General features: G+C 55.8%; 1 protein-coding gene across 1 annotated transcript; it reads left to right on the top strand.

Annotated features, from left to right (window-relative positions):
- The first annotated feature begins 1,112 nt into the window (after nucleotides 1–1,112).
- Nucleotides 1,113–21,752, top strand: TIE1 (tyrosine kinase with immunoglobulin like and EGF like domains 1). Its single transcript, XM_061122186.1, has 23 exons — nucleotides 1,113–1,268; nucleotides 4,214–4,531; nucleotides 4,627–4,737; nucleotides 6,800–6,955; nucleotides 7,111–7,242; nucleotides 7,402–7,542; nucleotides 7,762–7,890; nucleotides 8,642–8,787; nucleotides 9,023–9,167; nucleotides 11,251–11,409; nucleotides 11,570–11,707; nucleotides 11,894–12,190; nucleotides 12,717–13,007; nucleotides 13,694–13,884; nucleotides 16,167–16,377; nucleotides 16,531–16,641; nucleotides 16,850–17,040; nucleotides 17,997–18,110; nucleotides 18,220–18,290; nucleotides 19,448–19,488; nucleotides 19,590–19,686; nucleotides 19,772–19,871; nucleotides 21,291–21,752. Exons 1-23 carry the CDS (start codon nucleotides 1,211–1,213, stop codon nucleotides 21,360–21,362), a joined length of 3,420 nt encoding a protein of 1,139 aa, XP_060978169.1. The 5' UTR covers nucleotides 1,113–1,210; the 3' UTR covers nucleotides 21,363–21,752.
- Nucleotides 21,753–22,581: the final 829 nt, after the last annotated feature.

The following is a 22,581-nucleotide window of genomic DNA, read 5'->3' as shown; positions in this document are numbered from 1 at the left end:
TGATGTCCCAGCCCCAAAGGGAGGGTGTGGACTTCCAAATCAGTCCCCTAACCTAGCACCAGGTCTCACCCCACCTCAACCACTCCATTTGAGGCCAGAGGAGTCACAGATTTTACAAGCAAGCCCAGCCATCTGATGGCTCCAACACACTTCCCTCTGTTCCCTGCAAGGATAGACCCCACTCCCAGCCCGGCGGGCATTCTGTGCCCATGGACGATGTTCTGCTCCGGCAACTGCCAGTGGAGAGGTGGCACCAGGGCAGGGAGAGATGAGGGGCACAGCAAATCCACCGTGGGACTTCAGAGCCTTTGTCAAGGGCTAGGACTGCTTCCAGGCTGCTGTCAGCCCTCAAGAGTGCAGGCACTCCCTGGGTGGGGCTTCTGCTGCCCCAGTGTCCAGGGATAATGACATCAGGCAGACAGTGTGCTGAAGCCTCTGTTAGTGGCTTAAGCCAAGGATTGCAAATGCAGGAGACTCAACCCCTGTGCACTCTGTAGCTTGGCTTAGCATGAGCCCTGAGGAACAGCTAAGTCAGAAGCTCAGGTCCCAGCCTCGCTGTGACCTTAGAGAGCCTTCAAGCCCTGCAGGCTCAGGCCTCAGTTTTGCTACCTGTAAACTGAGAGAATAACACAAGACTGAATCAAAGGGCTTTTGCCCTGAGTGTGTTGTTTGTTCCTTTGTGTACATTCCGGATCCTTGTGTTACATACATGAACCGCTCTCTAGGACACCCATGGAACTGTGTCCTGGGGTGCAAACATGAGGAATCTTGTGTTTGTGCTGGGGGAGGAGAGACCCCAGAACAATATCCTCCCCATCCCCTCTCAATAGGAGGAAGCCACCGACTTCCTCCCTTTCCTGTCTCCTGCCTCCTGCCCGCTGGCAAGACTGAGGCCCACGCGGAGAGGAGGGGAAGGGAAACGGTCCAACAGTCCCCAGGTCTGTCCTTACCACAACCCTCCTCCCACCCTCAGTGACCCCATTCCAGGACCTTCCAGGCCACACCCAGCCCCAGACCAGGGGGGCCTAGAGGCCCAGAAGCAGGGTAAGTCCTCCCCACCCCTCTCCCCTGCCACCCCTCCCACCCAAGCTAACTCACTTCCTCTTCCTCCCTAACACCAACACACTGACAACACAAGCCAAGCAGCCAGACCCAGAGTGACTGACCCTGGGCCCCGCTTGTGCTGGCTGGCGCAGTCAGCCTCCGGAGTATGGTCTGGCTGGAGCCCCCTTTGCTGCTCCCAATCTTCTTCCTGGCTTCTCATGTTGGTAAGTCTCCCCTGAACCTCCCTGCCCAGGGCCTTGACGACCCCCGCCCCCGAAAACCCTATCAGCATTGCTATCTCTTTCCTCCACACCCTGATTCTCTAGAAAGTGGGATCCGGGCCTGGAAAACCCAGGCAGAAGCTAGGGACTGGGGGAGGGGAGCAGCCACAGACTGTGTTGGATTTGAAGTCAGTGGAGAGCAGCAGAGCCTCTGGGCCCCCTGAAGTTTTCAGGGGGTGCTCATACGGTCAGTGTGTGGGACTCACTCAGTTATTCATTTGACAAACATTTATCGAGCACCAACAACATTCCAAGAGCTGTGAGAGGCAGAGAGCTTCTACAGCTGTACAACAGATTGAATGATGCTGACCTCCTATAGCTGTAACTGGGTTTCAATGAGGTAATTCACACAGAGCACTGCTAAGAGCTTCTGAATATGTGGTAGCCAATTCCTTCAGCGTGCTGCCCAAAGAGGATGAGAACGCAAAGGCCACCTCGAGAGGTCTGCGGTCCAGTGGGGGGCCCGGGACACCGGGTGAGCACGGAACAGACAAAGAGGAGCACTGAAGGGTCAGCCTACTCTACTTCAGGGTGGGAGATGAAAGGGGATCAGGACAGACTTCACTCAGACGGGTGGTCTTCATTCCAGGGCAAGCAGAACAACAGACACAAGTCTCAGAGGCTTGGAAGTACACGGGGGGCGGTTGAGGGATCCTGGAGGGAACGCACAGTAGGAGGGGCAGTGGGAACAGCAAGGGAGCTCTACAGCAAGCTTTGCATCCTGAAGGGCAATAGGGAGCCATAGAAGGTTGTAGGCCAGAGTGTCACAAGGTCTCAGATAGGTCATTTTGGAGGACAAGCTGAGGGAAGAGTGTGGCTATCCGGATGGTCCAGTGAAGCAAGGATGAGGGTTAGCAAGGGCAGACTTGAGGATGGGGATGAAGTCTAGAGTTTTTGAGGAAACAGAATTTTGTGACTCATTGGGGCAGTCAGGATAGTGCTTCAAGGTGTGGACTTTAGAGTCAGACAATCAGGCTTTGCCAGTTACTAATTGTATGCCCTTGGGTAAGTTATTTATCTGAGCCTTAATTTGCCAGTTATAAAAATGGGGTAATAATACCCACCTCCCAGGAGAGCTGGGATGATAAAACGAGAGAACATAAGTAAAGTATGTGGCATATAACTGATCTCTGATAGACATTCATTATCGTAGCAGCAGTATGAGATGTCTCGAAGTTTGTATCTCAAGTGGGTTTTGCAGTCTGCTGAGGCAGCAAGTCCAGAGAAGAACAAGTTTGGGGAGAGCCGAGAGGCCTGCCCAGGGTTATTGACTTGGAAGTGATGGTGAAAGCCTGAGAGGGCATGGGCTTGCTAGAGCAAGCCTGGAGAATAATTTTTATGACCCTCCTCTGTGGATGGAAAGACACCAACTTCTGCAGAGTGGGAGGATCCAAAGGAAAGCAGGTGGTCGGCACAGGACAGACAGTCAGCTTCATTTACTTGTGGCAGGCTTTCAAAGAATATCCATTGATAAGCAAAGTAGCATCTAAACCAACTAACCACTTGGCAGTGAACAGACAGGGACAGAGTAGGAGGGGCTTGGGAAGGCATGGGGTCCCAGGGCTGAGGAGGCTCAGCTGAGCTGAGACTCCAGCTCTACGAGGTCCCTCCTGGCTCTGGCTTCACACCATGTGCCCCAGCCACTTTGAACTTGGACAGCCCCCTGTCCACACCATGATATTTTTCATTCCACACATTTACTCAGGCCCTGGGACTTCCCAGGTGGCGCTAGTGACAAAGAACCCACCTGCCAATGCTGGAGACATAAGATACGTGGGTTCGATCCCTGTGTCAGGAAGATCCCCTGGAGAAGGAAATGGCAGCCCACTCCAGTATTTTTGCTGGAAAATCCCCATGGACAGAGGAGCCTGGCCGGCTACAGTCCACAGGGTTGCAAAGAGTAGGACACGACTGAAGTGATTTAGCAGGCACCATGGCATGTCCTCTGCCTAGAATGTCCTTCCCACCGATGACCTCTCCCTGTCCTCATTTGCAATCCCCACCCTGTATCCTGCTCAGCTTTAAGACCCTCAAGCTGTATCTTCCAGGAGGCACCTCTTCAGCCCCTCTGTCCCCCATGCTGGGTTAGGTGTCCCTTCTCTGCTCTCTACAGCTCCGTGCATTTGATAGGCATCTCTACGTCTGTCTCCCCACCCTGGAGGAAGCTCTGTAGAAGGCAAAGACCAAGGCCCACTTGGTGTCTGTGCATGTTTCAGCCCCAAGTGGGTCCTAGGGCCTGCCCTCCCTGCTTCTGGCCTTTTGCTGGGACCAGAGCTCTCTTCCTTTCTGCCCCATAACCACCTGGCTGCAGAATCCAGCCTCTCCCGCCTTCAGTCCCAGCACAGCAAACCGGTCCAGATTCCGGAGCGACCTGGGGACCAGAGCAACGGGAGGGGTCCCTCCAAGACACTTGTGATCTTTAGCGCTCTCCTGGCCGGCAATCTGGTGTGGGGGCGGGGGGGAGTGGAGGGGGGCAGGGAGAGCGGCTCCCTTTTGCGGAGCAGCTGTAGAGACAGGTCAGGAAAGGGGACTGCCGGGAATAGAGTGAGGAAACGGTGATGGGGCGCATAGATCATTCTTTCTTTCCGAAGGCTGGGCTGTAAAGGGAAGCCATCTGGCTGGAGAAGGGAGGGGATGGGGAGGCTAGGGAAGGGTCTTTGTTTTTGTTTTTGTTCTGTTAGGATGAAGAAGCTCGAGGGAAAGGGGCCAGTGCACCGGGAAGGGGATAGAGACAGGAAGGGAGGCGGATGGACGTGCCTGCTGAAGTGCAGTGCCTGGCGGGGAGGGGAGGAGAGGGGAGAGGCTGCGAGGAGAGGGGCGAGAGGTGGAGGGCGGGGCAGGGGGAGGGCCGGGACCCTGCCAGATCGGAGCCCGGTGTCCCGGCCCAGGGGCGGCGGTGGACCTGACGCTGCTGGCCGACCTGCGTCTGACCGAGCCCCAGAGCTTCTTCCTGACCTGCGTGTCCGGGGAGGCGGGGGCGGGCAGGGGCTCGGACGCCTGGGGGCCCCCGCTGCTGCTGGAGAAGGACGACCGCATCGTGCGCACGCCCCGGCCCTGGCAGCCCCAGCACCTCGCCCGCAACGGCTCGCGCCAAGTGACGGCGCGCGGCTTCTCTCAGCCCTCCGACCTGGTGGGCGTCTTCTCGTGCGTGGGCGGCGCGGGGGCGCGGCGCACGCGCGTCCTCTATGTGCACAACAGCCCCGGGGGTGAGTCCGGCCGCCGGCGAGGGTGGGGCTGGGGTGGGAGCGGGGAGGAGGGGGCTGCCCTTGACCCCTGACCCCTCCCTCCATCCGCCTCGCAGCCCACCTGCTCCCGGACAAGGTCACACACACAGTGAACAAGGGCGACACGGCTGTGCTTTCCGCGCTGGTGCGCAAGGAGAAACAGACAGATGTGATCTGGAAGAGCAACGGTAAGGGGGGAGGAGTCTGAACTGGGTGGGCAGGTAAACCCATAGTACTGACACCCCGGCACCTCCATGGCCCTGGAAGCTCCCAGGGCTGGCCCCTGACACAGCCGTGGCTCCATACACCTGTTACCAGCTCTGGCCAGCCTCCGGGGCGCATCCTCTCTCCTGCACCAGATCCATGGGAAGCACCTGCATCCAACTCATCTCTGGCTGTGAGATGTCCTCCTTCTGCGCCAGGAGGACCACAGCCTCCTGGTCAGCTGCCTCCTTCCCTGTCACCCCCTAGTTAGCTGTGTTAACCCCTCCAAGTTGGGCTCTCTCAGAAGTTAGCAAGTACTATCACATAGCAGGTCTGGCAGGGAGCAGAATCCCCCCTGCTGAAGAAGAGAAGGGGTAACAAAGTCTCAGCACAGGCAAGGGACATTTGGCCTCTTCCAGAGATCTGTCCAGACAGGAGCAGGGGCCTGGGCCAGCCTGGGGATCTCAGCCCGGGCCTGCTCCCACCTGGCCCTGTCAGGCCCTCTGGTCACCACAGAGGAGGAAGCCATTTTTCTGTATGGCCCCAAAGATTCCTGCCTCAGCTCTCCCACCCACAGACCATTGGCTGACTCTTGTGTCCCTGGACTCTTGAGCCAAAGGTTTTGCCTCCTGAGCTCCAGGGCCCCTGAACTAATAAGAGACGCGGAGTCAGGTAGACCTGTGTTCTCTAGAATCTCTCTTCCATCCTGAGCAAAGAGGAAAGAGGGAGGGGTGCAGGGACGAGAACCCTAATATTAGTGTCCACAGACCCTGGAGGGAGAGGCTCCTGGGAATTAACTGCACAAACAAGAGGGGAGAACTAGGTTGGATGCATGAGACAAGTGCTCAGGGCTGGTGCACTGGGAAGACCCAGAGGGATTGGGTGGAGAGGGAGGTGGGAGGGGGGATCGGGATGGGGAATACATGTAAATCCATGGCTGATTCATGTCAATGTATGGCAAAAACCACTATAATATCGTAAAGTAATTAGCCTCCAAGTAATAAAAATAAATGGAAAAAAAGAAGAGGGGAGAAGCATTCCAGGAGAAGGATTGATAAGAGCAAAGGCAGGAAGCTGTGAGATACCACATTGTTTCTAGAAGAGATAAAAGCAATTCAGGAATGCAAGGTTGTGGAGAGGTATGGGGGTATGTCCTTCAGGACAAGATGGGAGCTAACAATTCCAGCCTCACTCCTTTGAACTGTATCCTGAAAAACTGGGATAGATTTGATCCCCAGGGCTTAAAGAAGACACACCTGGTCTTCCTATGTGATACTGCATGGCCGCGGTACCCACTGGAGGACGGCGAACGGTGGCCAGTTGGAGGGTCTTTTAAGTATAATACTGTTTTACAATTAGACCGGTTCTGTAGAAAACAAGGGAAATGGGTGGCAGTAGCATATGTGTCAGAGAAGGCAATGGCATCCCACTCCAGTACTCTTGCCTGGAAAATCCCATGGACGGAGGAGCCTGGTAGGCTGCAGTCCATGAGGTCGCTAAGAGTCAGATACGACTGAGCAACTTCACTTTCACTTCACTTTCCTGGGGCTCGAGAGCTGCATGGTAGCCAAACTGGTGAAAATGATGTGTTGAGGAGTCCGATGCTGTCCCTTGGGCAGTGAAGAACTATTGAAGAGCTTAAGCAGGGGAGCTACGGTGGGGTCTACTGGAGAAAAATCTCACTGATCACCCTGAGTGGAGGATGGACAGGAAGCAGGGGGACTGAAGGCAGACAGACAGCTTGGAAGGCTGTGGGAGGCTGGGAGCAGGGTAGTGGCAGTGAGCCTGGAGAGAAGAGGGCAGCTTTAGGAGACAAGGAGGAGGGGGACTGAACAGGACTTGGTGATTTACTGAGTGGTTGGTGGAGCGTGGAAAAGAGGCTGCCTCCTACATTTCTGGCTCAGGTCCAGACACTCGCTGGTGCCTTCTCCCGGTCTGCTCACTCTGCCTGACCCATGCTAATGTGACTCAGGATAAGGTGGGCAGAGGGAGGCGACCCCAGCTCTTGTGTGATGCTGAGGCCCCTATCCTGTTTATGCCCCCCAGGATCCTATTTCTACACCCTGGACTGGCACGAGGCCCAGGACGGGCAGTTCTTGCTGCAGTTCCCAAATGTGCAGCCATCATCGAGCGGCATCTACAGTGCCACGTACCTGGAAGTCAGCCCACTGGGCAGCGCCTTCTTTCGACTCATCGTGCGGGGTCAGGAGCAGAGGGCAGAGGTGGTGGGTGATATGGGAGGTTGGGAGCCCTGTGCATACTTCCTGTGGACCCCCCTCAGCCCCCAGGCGTGCCCCAGTCATCAGAGGCAGTGGTCGAGTGGGTGAGGGTCCGCTGCTGAGAGTACATTCCTGCAGGCTGTGAGGCGGGGCACTGGGGACAAGACTGTACCAAGGAATGCCCAGGCTGCCTGCATGGAGGTGTCTGCCATGACCAGGATGGCGAGTGTGTGTGCCCCCCTGGATTCACTGGGACCCGCTGTGAGCAGGGTAAGGAGGAGGGAGCACCAAGACCTGGGCAAGAGAGGAGGCCTTGCTGGGAGAAGACTCTCAAACCACAAGAATGGACTTAGAGGGTGAGCATGTTCCAGTAGGTCTTGAACGCTGAGACCCAACAGAGGCTTCTGTACCCACATGCCCTCTTTCTAGCCTGCAGAGAAGGCCGTTTTGGGCAGAGCTGCCAGGAGCAGTGCCCAGGCACATCAGGCTGCCGGGGCCTCACCTTCTGCCTCCCGGACCCCTATGGCTGTTCCTGTGGATCTGGCTGGAGAGGAAGCCAGTGCCAGGAAGGTACGGACTAACCCACCCTCCATAGTCTCTGACCAGACAGCCGGCTGCAAGCCTGGCCCCAGCTCTTCCTTCCGGCCCTGCCTCACACACCGAGCCCTCCACCATCCCCTGCTCACTTGACCAGTGCCCTCTCCGCCAAGCCTGGCATTCCCCAGGCCCCCATTGTGCCCTTGTTGCCTCCTACCTGTGCCCCTCTAACTACACCCCCTTGGTGCCCAGCCTGCGCCCCAGGTCGTTTTGGAGCTGACTGCCACCTCCAGTGCCAGTGTCAGAATGGTGGGACTTGTGATCGCTTCAGCGGTTGCGTCTGCCCCTCCGGGTGGCATGGGATGCACTGTGAGAAGTCAGGTAGGAGCACGGGGGGTGGCTCTGAGGAACAGATCAGCTTCACCAGATGCATCCCCCTGGCTCAAAGCCCCTCCTCCCCCTGGGGATGGGCAGCAGCCCAGGGTGGGTGGGAGCCCCGAGGGGGCCCTGACCAACCCGAGAGAGTCAGGGAGGGCCTCTGGAAAGAGGCGTGATCTCAGATGGGGTATGGAGGATGGGAGAAAGATGGCCAGGGAGAGAGCAGGGCAAAGGCCGGGGGATTGAGGACTCAAGCTTTAACACTGGGACAGTGGCATGAGGAAGGGCTCTGGAAGTGGTCAGAGGAGGTCAGCTCTCGGGGCATTTGAATGACAGGCTGTAGGGTTTGCACTGAATATGATAGCCCCGCAGGGAAGGGTTGAAGAGGTCCATCAGGTGTGCTGTCAGGCATGGGTTTGAGAAAGGACCCCAGCTGCTGGGGAGGAACAGGAGCAGGAGAGCCCAGAGGATCTGTCACGGGGCCCAGAAATGATAGAGGCCTGAACCAGGGTTCTGGTGGTGAGGCTGGTGAGGGGTCTGAGGAGGCAGAGGGTGCAGGAGGCAGATTCGGGGGCCGGTAGAGGTGGGTGTGAGGGCCTGGAGATGTTGCCGGGACTTTGCTGGCTTGCAGGCCTGTGTGACTGGGATGCTGGCGGTGCCTCCACTAAGACGAAAGACTCGGGGTGGTGGCTCTGTGGCAGTCGTGTGTCTGCCCTTACAGGGCCTCCGGGATGAGTGTTCCCTCTCTCCCCAGACCGGATCCCCCAGATCTTGGACATGGTCTCAGAACTGGAGTTCAACTTAGACACAACGCCCCGGATCAACTGTGCCGCGGCGGGGAACCCCTTCCCAGTCCGGGGCAGCATGGAGCTTCGCAAGCCGGATGGCACGGTGCTCCTGGTGAGCCCCATGACCTCTGGGCCTCTGGAGGTCCAGGGCCTCTGCCCACCCACAGGCTCCTCCACCCCTCAGGGCTTTCTGCAGGCTCTGCCCACTGGCCTGACCACAGCTCAAATTGGGTCAGGCTGATTGTTGAGGGACCGCCTCCACATCTCTGTCCCCTCATCAACCTGGACAAACACACAAGCCTCTGCCACCTTCTCTGAGGCCTGTCCCTCTCCCCTGCCTCTTTCAGTCCACCAAGGCCATTGTGGAGCCAGATAGAACCACAGCCGAGTTCGAGGTGCCCCGCTTGGCTCTTGGGGACAGTGGACTCTGGGAATGCCGCGTGTCTACGTCTGGTGGCCAGGATAGTCGACGCTTCAGGATCAATGTCAAAGGTCAGTGATGTCCCGGATTCATGGAGGATGGATGGCAGATAGAGTGGGCCCTAGCCGAGGCTGCTCAGATAGGAGCAGGAAGGGCAAGAGCATGTCTAAGGTCACAGCCCAGCACCAGGCAGAGAAGAGGGCTTGTCGTCAGCCTGAGGCCTGGGCCGGGCACTCCCCAGGCTGGAGCATAGCTCAGTCCCACCTGGGAAGGGAACCCATGCCCCAGAAGTGGGACACTCTCCAGCCTTGCCCTGGGAAATGCTACCTTTCTATCTCCCCTGCCCCACAGATACACGGATCTGCATCCCAGATCCACTTCTGGGATGCTATGTTCCCTCCAACCCCAAGTCACACCACCAGGCACCCAGTGCTACAACACGGGAGTGCGTGGGGCTGTGGACCTGTTTCTTTTCCCAGAAGTGCTTCCTGGTGAATAAGGAGGCAGCTGCCAGTGCCCAGGATTGCTCGGAGCCTAGCACCCCACCCCGGTCTAGATGTCCCCCACCTTCTCCAGCACCATAAGCATCAGACGTTCACGGCCCCTCCCACCCCCTGGTGCTCTTTTCCTGTGCTCCTGACCCCCGCCACCACCTCCCCTGACATGAGCCCAGACCTCTTGTCCCTCTCCCTCTTTCTCACTGTCAGGCTCTGCTTCCCATCCTCTCTACTTCTCTGTCGCCCCCTCCACCACCTCAGGGTCCCACCTCCCGCCTTCCTCTTCTTACTCTCCCCAGGCCCACTTGGCTTTGAATCTTCACGACAAATTCTAGCTCCATCATCTATCTAAGTGAGTTACCTTGCCCCTCATAGCTTGTTTCTCTCTCTGTAAAATGAGGATATCAGCCCTCCCTTGATAGGATTGCTGTGAAGATTAAATGAGATGATGCGTTTAAGCGTTTGGCACAGTGCCTGACAGAGGGTATGTGCTCAATGTATGTTGACATTTATTGCTATTAGTAGTTATAATGTCACCTATTCCTAAGATTTCAACCGTTCCCTGGCAACTCCCAGATAACGGTCTGCAGCCTGGACCCCTCTCCTGGGCTCCAGACCTCTGTGTAGTCGGGGTCTGGTTCTGAGGTCAGTGGGGAAGTCACCTGGTGCACAACTCAGGGGCCCTACTCCAGGTCACCTAACCCTCTGCGTGAGCCGCAGGCCCAAGGGCTCCATAGGATCCAAACTGGACCTTCCTCTCCCTCCAGGCCAGCACTTCTTCCTGACATGTGTGTTTCTGCCTGACAACATTGTTCCTTCCCACCCCTTCTACCACACCCTTCCATCCTCCTTGACTCTCCCCCCTTCCCCCATCCATCCATTTATCCATGCATGTATTCACCCATACATACATCCAGTTTTCTTAGAAAATCCATCTGGAAAATGTTTGGACGAAGCAAGGGAACCAGTTGAGACATTAATGCAATAATCTGGACAGAAGAGCTAAGGCAGGAAAGACAGTGACCATGGGGTGAGGAAGCTAAGCAGGAGCACAAAAGCTGTTTGGGATAAGATGGGCAGATTTTAGATGGCCTGGTCAGACAGACTTTGTTTAAACCCTGGCTGCATGTCTTAAGCAGGTCGTTCCATATCTCTGAGCCTCAGTTTCTTCATTCTTAAGATAGGGATGATGAGCCCTGCTTGAAGGCAGTTGTCAGAATTAGAGACCGTGCATGTGAAGCATCTGGATAGAGCAGGTGCTTCATCACCTGCTACTTTTGTTTTTTTAATTACGAGCGTGATGAATGATGGGGGAGGGGCAGAGAGCAGGGTGACACTGCCTTGGGCTTTAGCTTTCTCTGTCTTCCCCACATTGTATGGCCCCCAAACCCCTGTCTGGCCATCTCACTCCCTCACTTAACATCTTCTGGGACACCCTCATCTCCTTGTTGCCGAGTCCCTATGCCCCGAGCTGTCCTCCCTAGGCCCTGGCCACTCTGATCATCTGTTGCACCTGGTCTCTCCCCAGCCCAGGGGCATCCCCAGGTCCACACTGAGACCCAGAGTTATCTTTGATGCCCAGAGCGCAGAGTCTGCCCCTGTGTCCAAGGGCTGGGTGGGCTGTGTGGGCCACGCCTCACCCTGAGTCTCCTGGCAGTCCCGCCAGTGCCGCTGACCGCCCCAAGGCTTCTGGCCAAGCAGAGCCGCCAGCTCGTGGTCTCCCCGCTGGTCTCCTTCTCTGGGGACGGACCCATCGCCTCCGTTCGCCTGCACTACAGGCCCCAGGACAGCACCATGGCCTGGTCCACCATCGTGGGTGAGGGGGGCAAGAGCTAAGGGCAGGATGGGGTGTCAGGCAGTCATGGAGGGGGGGAAGGGAGGGGTAAGTGTGTGGAGAAGAGAGGGGTTGAAGGGGGAGTGGAGGCTTCTGGAAGGGGTTGGCCCTGAATGCTGTGTGCTGTGCACCCCGCCCCCAGTGGACCCCAGTGAGAACGTGACGTTGATGAACCTGAGGCCGAAGACGGGATACAGTGTCCGTGTGCAGCTGAGCCGGCCGGGGGAAGGCGGGGAGGGGACCTGGGGGCCTCCCACCCTCATGACCACAGACTGTCCTGGTGAGAGGCCCAGAGTCACCCCTTTCTGTTCCCCAGGGGTCACTGTCCCACACGCTCCGGGGTTGTCTCGGCCTGTCAGCCCCGGGGGTCCCTGCCTTTCCCACTGGAGGTTGTCCCTGGGTGTTCACCATCCCAGCCGGCCCCCAGGACCTACCAGACAGTTCTGACCTCTACCTCTGGCCCCAGAGCCCTTGTTGAAGCCGTGGCTGGAGGGCTGGCATGTGGAGGGCCCCGACCGGTTGCGAGTGAGCTGGTCCTTACCCCCGGTGCCGGGGCCGCTGGTGGGCGATGGCTTCCTGCTGCGTCTGTGGGACGGGGCCCGGGGACAGGAGCGGCGGGAGAATGTCTCGTCCCCCCAGGCCCGCACCGCCCTCCTGACCGGACTCACGCCTGGCACCCACTACCAGCTGGACGTGCGGCTCTACCACTGCACCCTCCTGGGCCCGGCCTCTCCCGCCGCGCGCGTGCTTCTGCCCCCCAGCGGTACGCTCGGGAGGGGGTGGCGGGCTCCTAAGGAGGGTGGGCCGGGCATGCCAGGAACACACGGGGCCCGAAAGGACGTGGAGGTTACAGGAGCCTGGATGGATAGGCAGAGACCACAGGACGTGGAAACAGGGGCTCAGGGAGGATCTGGATGTCAGGCAGACAGGGAGGACAGGACAGGGGAGGATCCAGGATGCCGGGAGGATGTGGGCCTCCAGGAGTAACTGGGTCAGAGGAGAGCCCGGGGGGTCATGGGAGGGGGTTGGGCGTGAGGAGGACATGGGACTTGGGGGACGTGGGGACACTGCGAGGAAGACTTGGGATGTAAGGGGAAGCAGAAGGTCGTTGGTGAAGGAGGCCACAGCGAGAGGAATATTCAGCCCAGGAAGGAATTGGGAAGTTGGCAGCAGATCTCCCATCCTGGGGTCGGTAGAGCTGGGGACACAGCTAGAGCGGATCTGTCTGACCCCACAGTCACACAGCCTGGTCCCATCTGAGCCCCACCATCCCACCCCGATCTCCCCAGGGCCCCCTGCCCCCCGACACCTCCATGCCCAGGCGCTTTCAGACTCTGAGATCCAGCTGATGTGGCAGCGCCCCGAGGCTCCAGCCGGGCCTATATCCAAGTACATCGTAGAGGTGCAGGTGGCGGGGGGCTCCGGAGACCCGCTGTGGATGGACGTGGACAGGCCCGAGGAGACGAGCACCATCGTCCGCGGCCTTAACGCCAGCACACGCTACCTCTTCCGCGTGCGGGCCAGTGTCCAGGGCCCCGGCGACTGGAGCAACGTGGTAGAACAGTCCACCTTGGGCAACGGTGAGATGAGGGGATGCCCAGGCCCTGGGGTCGGTCTCGGTGCTCTTCCCGGCACGTGATCCCCTGCCTTGGATCTAGGGCCTCCTAGGCCCCTCCCAACAAGTGATAGGGGAATGGGGCCCCCTGGCAGTAGGGGCCCCGACTCTTCCCTCCTTTCATTTTTTCGGTTTTTCTTTGGTGTGGCTCTTTTTTTTTTTTTTTTTAATTGCTTATTTTTGACTGCGCTGGGTCATCTTTGCTGTGTGCAGGCTTCCTCTAGTTGTGGTGAGGGGGACTACTCTTTAGTTGCCTTGTTCAGGCTTCTTATTGCAGTGGCTTCTCTCTTGTTGCAGAGCTCAGGCTTTAGTAGTTGTGGTTCGAGGGCTGTGATGTAGCACACAGACTTAGTTGCCCTGAGGTATGTGGAATCTTCCAGAACCAGGGATCAAACCCCTGTCCCCTGCATTGGCAGGTGGATTCTTAACCACTGGATAACCAGGGGAGTCTCACCCTTCCCTTCTTAATGACCCATTGTCTGAGTGCTGGGAAAATCATGACATTCCAGCAACCCGCTGGTCCTAGGCCTGACATCCCCGCTCCCTCCCTGGTACTGGGATCTCTGACCTCCACCTCTGTGTGACCCCGTGGTGGCCTCTGGGTTCCCTGACCCAGGCATCTCTGTGATCTGCCCCTCTTCTTGTGTCCAGGGCTGCAGATTGAGGGCCCAGTCCAAGAGATCCATGCAGCTGAAGAGGACCTGGATCAACAGCTGGTCCTGGCTGTGGTGGGCTCTGTGTCCGCCACCTGCCTCACCATCCTAGCTGCCCTCCTCACCTTGGCATGCATCCGCAAAAGCTGCCTGCATCGCAGACGCACCTTCACCTACCAGTCGGGATCGGTCAGTCACCTGTACCTGCCGCCGGGCACACATGTGCAGACCCTGAGTGTATATGTGTCTACCTGTATACACACAAGTATTTGTACACTGTGAGTGTGTGTGTGTGTGTGTGTGTGTGTGTATGCATGGATGTTTAGGTATAAGACTACACTCAACAGCATACAAGGGTGCAATCTGTAATTTTCTCCATTTCTATAGAATTGAACTCAGCTCATGAGCCCAGGTATATTAGTGATGAAATATTTAATATTCCCAGTTCAGAATCATTCGGTTATGTCCATGTTGCACCATGGTCAATTCGGTGCTCTCCCCCTTCCCATGAGGGGTGATGGAAGCTTGGGAAGCCTGATGAGAACGTGGAGAATGCCTGGGCTCCATGAGGAGTTCTCTCTGGCCAGGCCCTCCTGCACGCATTCGTGGCCTGTGTGCTCAGCCCTTCTGTGACCTCCTTCGGGCCAGAAGGGCACTTGCACTTTGAGTTCCTCATCCCAGTCTCCACCTTTGCAAATCCCAGGGCCTCCTTGCACGTAAGAACTCCAAGGTCCTTCCCTGTCCCCTGCAGAGGGCAGCATATTCTGCAGCCCTCAGGCCCATTGCTGCAGCTCCTCCTCCAACTGTTTGTACCACTCTCAAGTTGATCTGGGCCTGCAGCCTCACCTGTCACTCCTTTCAAGAAGCACAGGCCTCCCTACTCTTCTTGTCTTCCCTGTAAACCTGAGCAGCAGGCCCCCACTGAGGGGGTAAGGACTGGGAGAGGGTGCTAACTCCCCTTCAGGGACCCCAGCATCGCCTCGTCTGTCACCCCCCCTCCACCTCTCTCTCCTCTGGGATCTTCCCCACTGTTGTCACTTATGATCTGAACTCTGCCCTGGGTCCTCCGTGCCTGGACTTGGTATTTACAGAGAAGTTTTGGCATTTTAAAAAAAAAAAAAAAAGCCCTCTTCTCTCTCAAGGGCTGATCCTTGTGATAGAAAGCCTAGTGTCCAAGGCTGTTGTCTCTGCCATGCCTCTAAAATACTCCCTTCAGAGATTCAATCGGCTTCTTTGTTCCAGGCTGCGTTGGCCTCCCTCTGAGGTCAGTGTGTGCAAAAAGCGGCCTGGCTGTGGTGGGGGAGGGTCAGGGGTATGAATGTGAAGGGAAGGAGTGGGAAAGTAGCCTTAAATGGATGTAGCATCCTAACGTATATCAAGACATACCCCTGCCCCAGGCGCCTATGTGCGGGTATCTGTGCATGAACGCGTGTGCTGGGTGTGAGTGTGCCCGTCTGTGAATGCCCCCATCTGTATGCACCTATATCCCTGACATGTGTGGCCCTCCACTTGTTCTCCTGTACAAGCTCATGTACCTCTCATGGATGCCCTGCCTACTGGCCTCCACTAGAACATGTGTGTGTGCATGCAGGTGTGCGCTTTCAGTTGCCTATGTTTCGTGTGAACCCATGTGACCTGTGTCCTCAGACATCTCCCATCAAGCTGGGCTGCGGCTCATACAGGGACCCCACGCCCCAACAGGTCTATCTTAACCGTTCTTTCTGTTCTCATATTGGCGGTGCCCATGGTCCCATTCAGCTGTTTTCTTTCCCTGCTCTCAGCCCTGCCCAGGTGGCCCAGGTCCTACTTGGCTAGGACAAATGGATGGTCTTCTCTGTTATGTTCTTTCTGTCTTCAGGTCCTGGGTGGTTTGAGAGCTATGGGAGCTGCCAAGTGGGTGGACAGGGGTCATCTCTGCTTCTCTGCTATGGAGAAGAAAACCATTCCACTGGCTGCCCGCTGCTCTAGGCTCAGCATGGAGTAGGTACTCACTAAACATACCCCAATCCACTGCCCAAGGCCAGAATCCACTCCAGAGCATCCCTGGTGACAACAGAGCCTGGTTGTGGGATTGGCACAATAAGGGGAAGCTCATTGCTCCCATCACAGCTCATTCCAATTCCTCTTGGTTTTGGTGTTAGGAGTATCAACCTTCCATTGACTCATGTCATGGCTTCCAGCAATTTTACCTACTCCTTGTTCCTTCAGAACCCACATACTAGATCTCCAGCCTGTGGTCTCTGCATTTCTCTCTGGACATCTGTCCACCCAATGTCCCATCTGTGGCTCCATCTCATATGATTCTGTCTCAGTATGTGTCCTCTGTCTGTCCATGCCTGGCTGGCCACTAGGGTGCCCTCTGTCTGGGTCTGTGTTTGTTTGTCTGATGACTGTTTTGTCTGCCTGTCTCTGCCTCTTGCTGCCCCTGTCTCTTGTGTGGACTGTCTGCCTACTTGTCCCATCCTGTGAAGGGCGAGGAGACCATCCTGCAGTTCAGCTCAGGCACCTTGACACTGACCCGGCGGCCAAAACCTCAGCCCGAGCCCCTAAATTACCCAGTGCTGGAGTGGGAGGACATCACCTTTGAGGATCTCATTGGAGAGGGGAACTTCGGCCAGGTCATCCGGGCCATGATCAAGAAGGATGGACTCAAGATGAACGCCGCCATCAAGATGCTGAAAGGTCCGCTGAGAGCAACCCCTGCCCCAGCCCTGACCCTCTCCTTTCTCCCTCAACCCCAGGCCCCACCTAGCTTCCACCAGCAACTGACCCCAGCCCTCAACAGCCCACACCCTTGTTATTTCTGGCAAAAGTGATATTGGATTCTTTACACAGAGTATGCCTCTGAAAATGACCATCGTGACTTTGCGGGAGAACTGGAAGTTCTGTGCAAATTGGGGCATCATCCCAACATCATCAACCTCTTGGGGGCCTGTGAGAACCGAGGTGAGCCCCCAACTCATCACCTACCCCTTCTTCCACACCCACATCATCAGCCAATACCTCTAGTACCTTGTAGGAAGCTTCAGGACACCAAAACATCACTGCTGGTTCTCCTTCATGCACCAGGTTCTCCATATAGTACCATAAGGTGCCTGCTGCCATCCCAGGTTGTCTGAGTGTAAATCACCACCCTGTATGCCTCATCTCCCAGGTTACTTGTATATCGCCATTGAATATGCCCCCTATGGGAACCTGCTGGATTTTCTGCGCAAGAGCCGGGTCCTGGAAACTGACCCAGCTTTTGCCCGAGAACACGGAACAGCCTCCACCCTCAGCTCCCGGCAGCTGCTGCGTTTTGCCAGTGATGCCGCCAATGGCATGCAGTATCTGAGTGAGAAGCAGGTGTGTGTGTGTGGGTGTGTGTGTGTCTTTGGGGAAGTTGGGCTAGAGGGATGAGGGGAGACCATCAAGTGAACTTCAGGAGATCAAATCAGCAGGCTCTAATTGGATATGGGATTGAGGACTAGAGAGGATGTGACCCCAAGTTGCTGGCCTGGGTGAGTGGGTGAGAACACCCCCAAAGCAGGTCTGTGTTTGGGGGTGTGGTTTAGCATTTTGCAACTGTCAGCCTAGAACCAAGGAGGGAGACCTGGACCAGGGACAACAGTCTGGAAGCTGTCACTTCAGAGATCAGGGTGCTGGTGGCCAGGGAGTGGGTGAGACTCACCAGGAGAAGAGTGGAACAGACAGGAAACCTGAGCCCAAGTCCAAGGACACCCTGCTTGAATGAAAGGAGGGAGGAGACAGTTGGAGGAGGGGATGTGAGACTGAAGGGAGGCACTTTGAAGTTGTTAATGTACTGAGTATCTTTGAAAGTAGAGGGCAGGGGGCCAAGGCAGAGGAAGGGGTGATAGAGCAAGGTCTCTGAGGAAGGTGGAGGGCCCAGTGGGGAGGATCTGGAACTCAAGGGAGAGATCGCTTTGGGCAAGAGAAGGGCCTTTCCATTCTCATCAGTGGAGCAGGGGTTGGAGAGATGGGGTCAGGGAGCATTCAAAGAGGAGAAGATGCAGTGTGGTCACTGGGGAAAAGTCAGCTGTCGTCCCAGGAGAAGGATACAGCCTGAACTTGGCCATGGCCCAGATCTCAAGTAGGAAGGGATGACAGCCCCCACTGTGGCTTTTCCCAGGCACGAGTCTCTGATCCAGGTTGAGGCCTGGGGTGGGTGGGCAGAAGAGTAAAGGGCTACTAAAGGCACAGAGGGGCCCAGGAAGCCAGCCGTGAGTCAGACGCCCTCCCTGGCCCTGGAGCCCGAGGTGCCATCATCCTCCGTCGTCCCTGACTTCTGACCATGCCTGCAGTTCATCCACAGGGACTTGGCTGCCCGAAACGTGCTGGTCGGAGAGAACCTGGCCTCCAAGATTGCAGACTTTGGCCTTTCTCGGGGGGAGGAGGTTTATGTGAAGAAGACTATGGTGAGTCTCCTTCAGTCCTCCCCTTTGGGGCCGTGCCTGGCCCTGCCTCCCAGAACCTGCTGAACAGCCCTTTCTCCTTACCCAACCCCTCAAACCCACTCCCTCCCAGGGGCGTCTCCCGGTACGCTGGATGGCCATTGAGTCTCTGAACTACAGCGTCTACACCACCAAGAGTGATGTGTGAGTGTGGGAGCGCGGACAGGCAGGAGGGTTTGGTCCCCTAAGGATGCGTGTAGGTGTGACCTGAGCGCACCTCAGAGATGTCTCATGTTGTCCAAGGCATGACTTGCCTATCCCTAAGGTGTATTCCAGGTATGACACAGATGTGACACGGATGTGTCTTAAGCATGCCTTGGCCATGCCCAGCATCTTAATGGGAAGGCAGGGTTGGGCAGGGGAGAATAAAGCTGGAAGGAAGCTTCATCTTGGAAGGTGTTTCAGGGGTAGCATTGGAGTAGGGGTGGTTTAGGGCTGTGTTTGACTAAGAGACTGGAGGATGCCTTGGAGAGGTATGGGGCTGCTGGCGGATAACGCCTGGGTAAATGGAGAGACCACTCAAAGAATGCTCTGACCTTCCTCTCTGTAGGCAGGTCATCCCCACCAGAGGACCTAACCAGAGCATGACCCCCAAGATGCCACTTCTGCGCTCCCTCCTCCAGACAGCCATCCTGACACACCCTTGTCCCTCTCTTCAACCTGGCCTGCCCAGCACTCTAGCCCTGGTCCTGGCCCTTCCCCATGCTCTTTGGCCTGGCCTGCCCAGCTCACTGTCTACCACACCAACACCCCTCTGACCACTACTCCCCTACTTCCTACTTCTGCCCCAGGACCCCTGAGATGACTCCCCCAACTAGAACTCCCACCCTGGCCTCAGCCACCTCTTACCTGCCCAGCTGCTGTTATCAGAGGCAGCTAAGAGCAAGGGCTTTGGAGCCAGACTGCCAGAATTTGAATCCCAGCTCTGCCACTTACTAGCTGTGTGACCTTGGTGAGCTAGCTAACCTCTCAGTGCCGCAGTGTCTCTATCTGTAAAATGGGGATGATAATAGTACCTAGATCATAGGGTTGATGTGAGGGGTAGATGAATTAACATATACATTAAATGATGAGTGCCTGGCCCACAGCAAGTGCACAGTAAAAATGTTAGCTGTGATTATGTTGAGCCTGGGAGGCTGTGAAGGAATTTCAGTAGCAGAGACCACACCTGGCCAAGGCCAGACCCTTGCAAAGTAGACATAGGTAGGGACCAGGAGAGGCTGCACACATGGGGTAGGTAGACTTTAAGCTGCTGGGCCCCAGGGCCTAGAAGGTAACTCAGTTCATCCTCCTTGTTTCAGTTGGTCTTTTGGGGTCCTCCTCTGGGAGATCGTGAGCCTTGGTGAGTCCGTGAGCCCTGTTCCCCAGAGGGCCCCCATCTCTCCCTGACCCCCACTCCCCTCCTCCTGGGCCCCGGGCTAAGAGAGCATTGTCCTCCCACAGGGGGCACCCCATACTGCGGCATGACGTGTGCCGAGCTATATGAGAAGCTGCCGCAGGGCTACCGCATGGAGCAGCCTCGCAACTGTGACGATGAAGTGTGAGTCCCTCAGCCTCGAGCCCTGGGCCCCCTGTCAGTCACCCCAGCGGGCCCTGACCCTCATCTCATCGATCCCCACCCGCAGGTATGAGCTAATGCGGCAGTGCTGGCGGGACCGTCCATACGAGCGACCCCCCTTTGCCCAGATCGCGCTGCAGCTGGGCCGAATGCTGGAAGCTAGGAAGGTGAGGCGAGCACCAGAGTGGGGAGAGCTGGGCTTACTGAGCTCACAGGAGTGCCCTCGAACAGGAACCAGCAGGCAGCAGTCTCCTGGCCCTGTCCCCACCACCAGCTGCACCACAACTAAACCGGGCCCTGGGGTGTAGCGCCCTTTCTAGCTCTCACTGCGTTGGACACTAGGCCCTTCTAAGCCTTCCAAGGCCACTGATTAGCCTCAGCAGCAAGTCCTTGTCCCAGATCCCATGTCCAGGACTCCCTGCTTTCCTCTGCTGGAGTCATCAGTCCTTTCTTACCATGGACACCTCTTCTCACCTGGCACAGAGCTGAGTGGAATGCATGAATGGTCAGCTCACCAAATGGATGGATGGATGAGTAACACAGTAACTGAATGGATGAATGTATAGAATTAGTAGATGAATGATATAATAATTATACAAATAAACTAATTAAGGGAACTCCTTAATTCCTTGGTAGTGCAGTGGTTAGGACTCCACGATTCCACTGCAGGAGGCACAGGTTTGATCCCTCATCTGGAAACTAAGATCCTGTAAGCCACATGACAAAAAAACATGTAATTAAATAACTGAATCTAATAACCATATAAGTAAATGAATTATCAAATAAATCTAAGTGAAGAAGTACATGAAAATGAGTAATGTGAAAAGAGTTCTGAAATATGAATTAATGACAAAATAGTTATAGGAATTATTAAACTATCTTAAGAATGAAGGAATAATCAAATAACCATGAAAGCCAAAGTTGCTCAGTCATGTCCGACTCTTTGCAATCCCATGGACTATACAGTCCATGGAATTCTCAAGGCTAGCTAGAATACTGGAGTGAGTAGCCATTTCCTTCGCCAGGGGATCTTCCCAACCCAGGGATCAAACCAGGTCTCCCACATTGCAGGTGGATTCTTTACCAGCTGAGCCATCAGGGAAGCCCAAGAATACTGGAGTGGGTGGCCTATCCCTTCTCCAGGGGATCTTCCTGAGCCAGGAATCGAACTGGGGTCTCCTGTATTGCAGTCGGATTCTTTACCAACTGAGCTAAGTAGTTATAGAAATTATTAAACTATCTTAAGAAGGAAGGAATAGTCAAGCAACCATCAAAATGGGTAAATCAGCAGAAATAGCCTTATGAATAGAAGAATAAGTAAATGAATGGATGAATGCATTAGCCATCAATTCATTAGATAAGGGCATGAAAAAACACCTAACATTGTGTCAAGGGTCTCTCATGTTAGCTTCCCAGCTGTGGTCTGATATTCTTGCTGCTCTGGGCTGGTGAGGACCACCCTTGACCATGGGGTCATCCTGAATCTCCAGTACGGATCAGTACCCCAACCACATGGAAGTCAAGAACCTCCAGGGCAGGCATACCCCAGTCCCTGGCCCCCCACTAAAGCTTGCTCTGCTCCCCAGGCCTATGTGAACATGTCGCTCTTTGAGAACTTCACATACGCGGGCATTGACGCTACAGCCGAGGAGGCCTGAGCTACTGTCCGACCAGATCCTGGCTCTGCTGGCCAGAGCACACTCGGCTCTCCAACCTGTGACTGCTGATCCTTGTCGCCTGAGCTGCCTCAAGGAACTGGTTTTTAACTTAAGGAAGAAAAATGGGGATCCAGGGATGGGGTGGGCTCAGGGGGGTGGGTCCTCATCCCTCGCAGTTGCTCCCAGTGCCTCCTGCATCACTGATGGCTACCCTCACATCCTTCCTTCTGGCTTAGCTGCTCCACGTTTGCACTCTTCTGCTCCCTCCACTCAAACCCCTGCTTCAACCCCTCCATTGAAGCCAGCACTCATACCACTAACGTGCCGTTTTCAGCTGCACCCTACTCCCAGTCTCATAATCAGGAAAAATAAATGCTCTGAGAAGTTCCATCCAATGTCTACCTTTTACTGCTGGTCATCCCCAGGGAAAAGTTAAACCAAGAAGAAGAAACTGGACTTTCCAAGAAAATAAATTCTTTCCCTTGTTACACTGTCATTATTTCAAGCCCTCCCTGATGGGAGACATCCTGAAAGACCCATTTTACACATACGCCTCTCCCACATCGGGCTTCCCTGATAGCTCAGTTGATAAAGAATCTGCCTGCAATGCAGGAGACCCCGGTTCAATCCCTGGATTGGGAAAATCCTCTGGAGAAGAGAAAGGCTACCCACTCCAGTATTCTGGCCTGGAGAATTCCATGGACTGTATACTCCATGGGGTCACAAAGAGTCAGACACGACTGAGCGACCTTCACTTCATAATCACTCCCCCACATCACCATCATAATGAGAAGCCCGGTTTTCCCCTAGTCTCTTACCTGTTCTCCAGCCTCTACTACCAGTATGTCTCCCTAGATAGCTGCCAGTCTAGGGTTCTTTGCTCTGTGCAAACAGTCCCTCCCAGCATCGGCTCTAGCCCAGCCTCAGTTCAGACTGACACCTGAGCACCAGACAGAGTCTGGCCTGTCTGGAGCTCCCAATTTCCTTTTGTCTCTAGGCAACCTTCCCTGGCTTGGTACTGCCCAGCTTGTGGGCCCCAAAGGAAGAAGGCAGAAGTCATTTCCAACTTCAGTCAGTCACAGCAGGATACCTGTGCTTCTTCAGAGTCTCTCAGTGTTTGGGGAGGTGCTCCCTGTCCTGAAAGCTAGTCCCACATCACTACCCCCTGCTGTGTGGCCTTCAGGTTTGCCCATCCTTTTGATTTGTCACTGCTGGCCTC

This window comes from Dama dama, chromosome 20, assembly GCF_033118175.1.
Source record: "Dama dama isolate Ldn47 chromosome 20, ASM3311817v1, whole genome shotgun sequence".
NCBI lineage: Eukaryota > Metazoa > Chordata > Mammalia > Artiodactyla > Cervidae > Dama > Dama dama.
The sequence above is the reverse complement of the archived record's forward strand: the minus strand, read 5'-3'. Positions and strand labels throughout refer to the sequence as shown.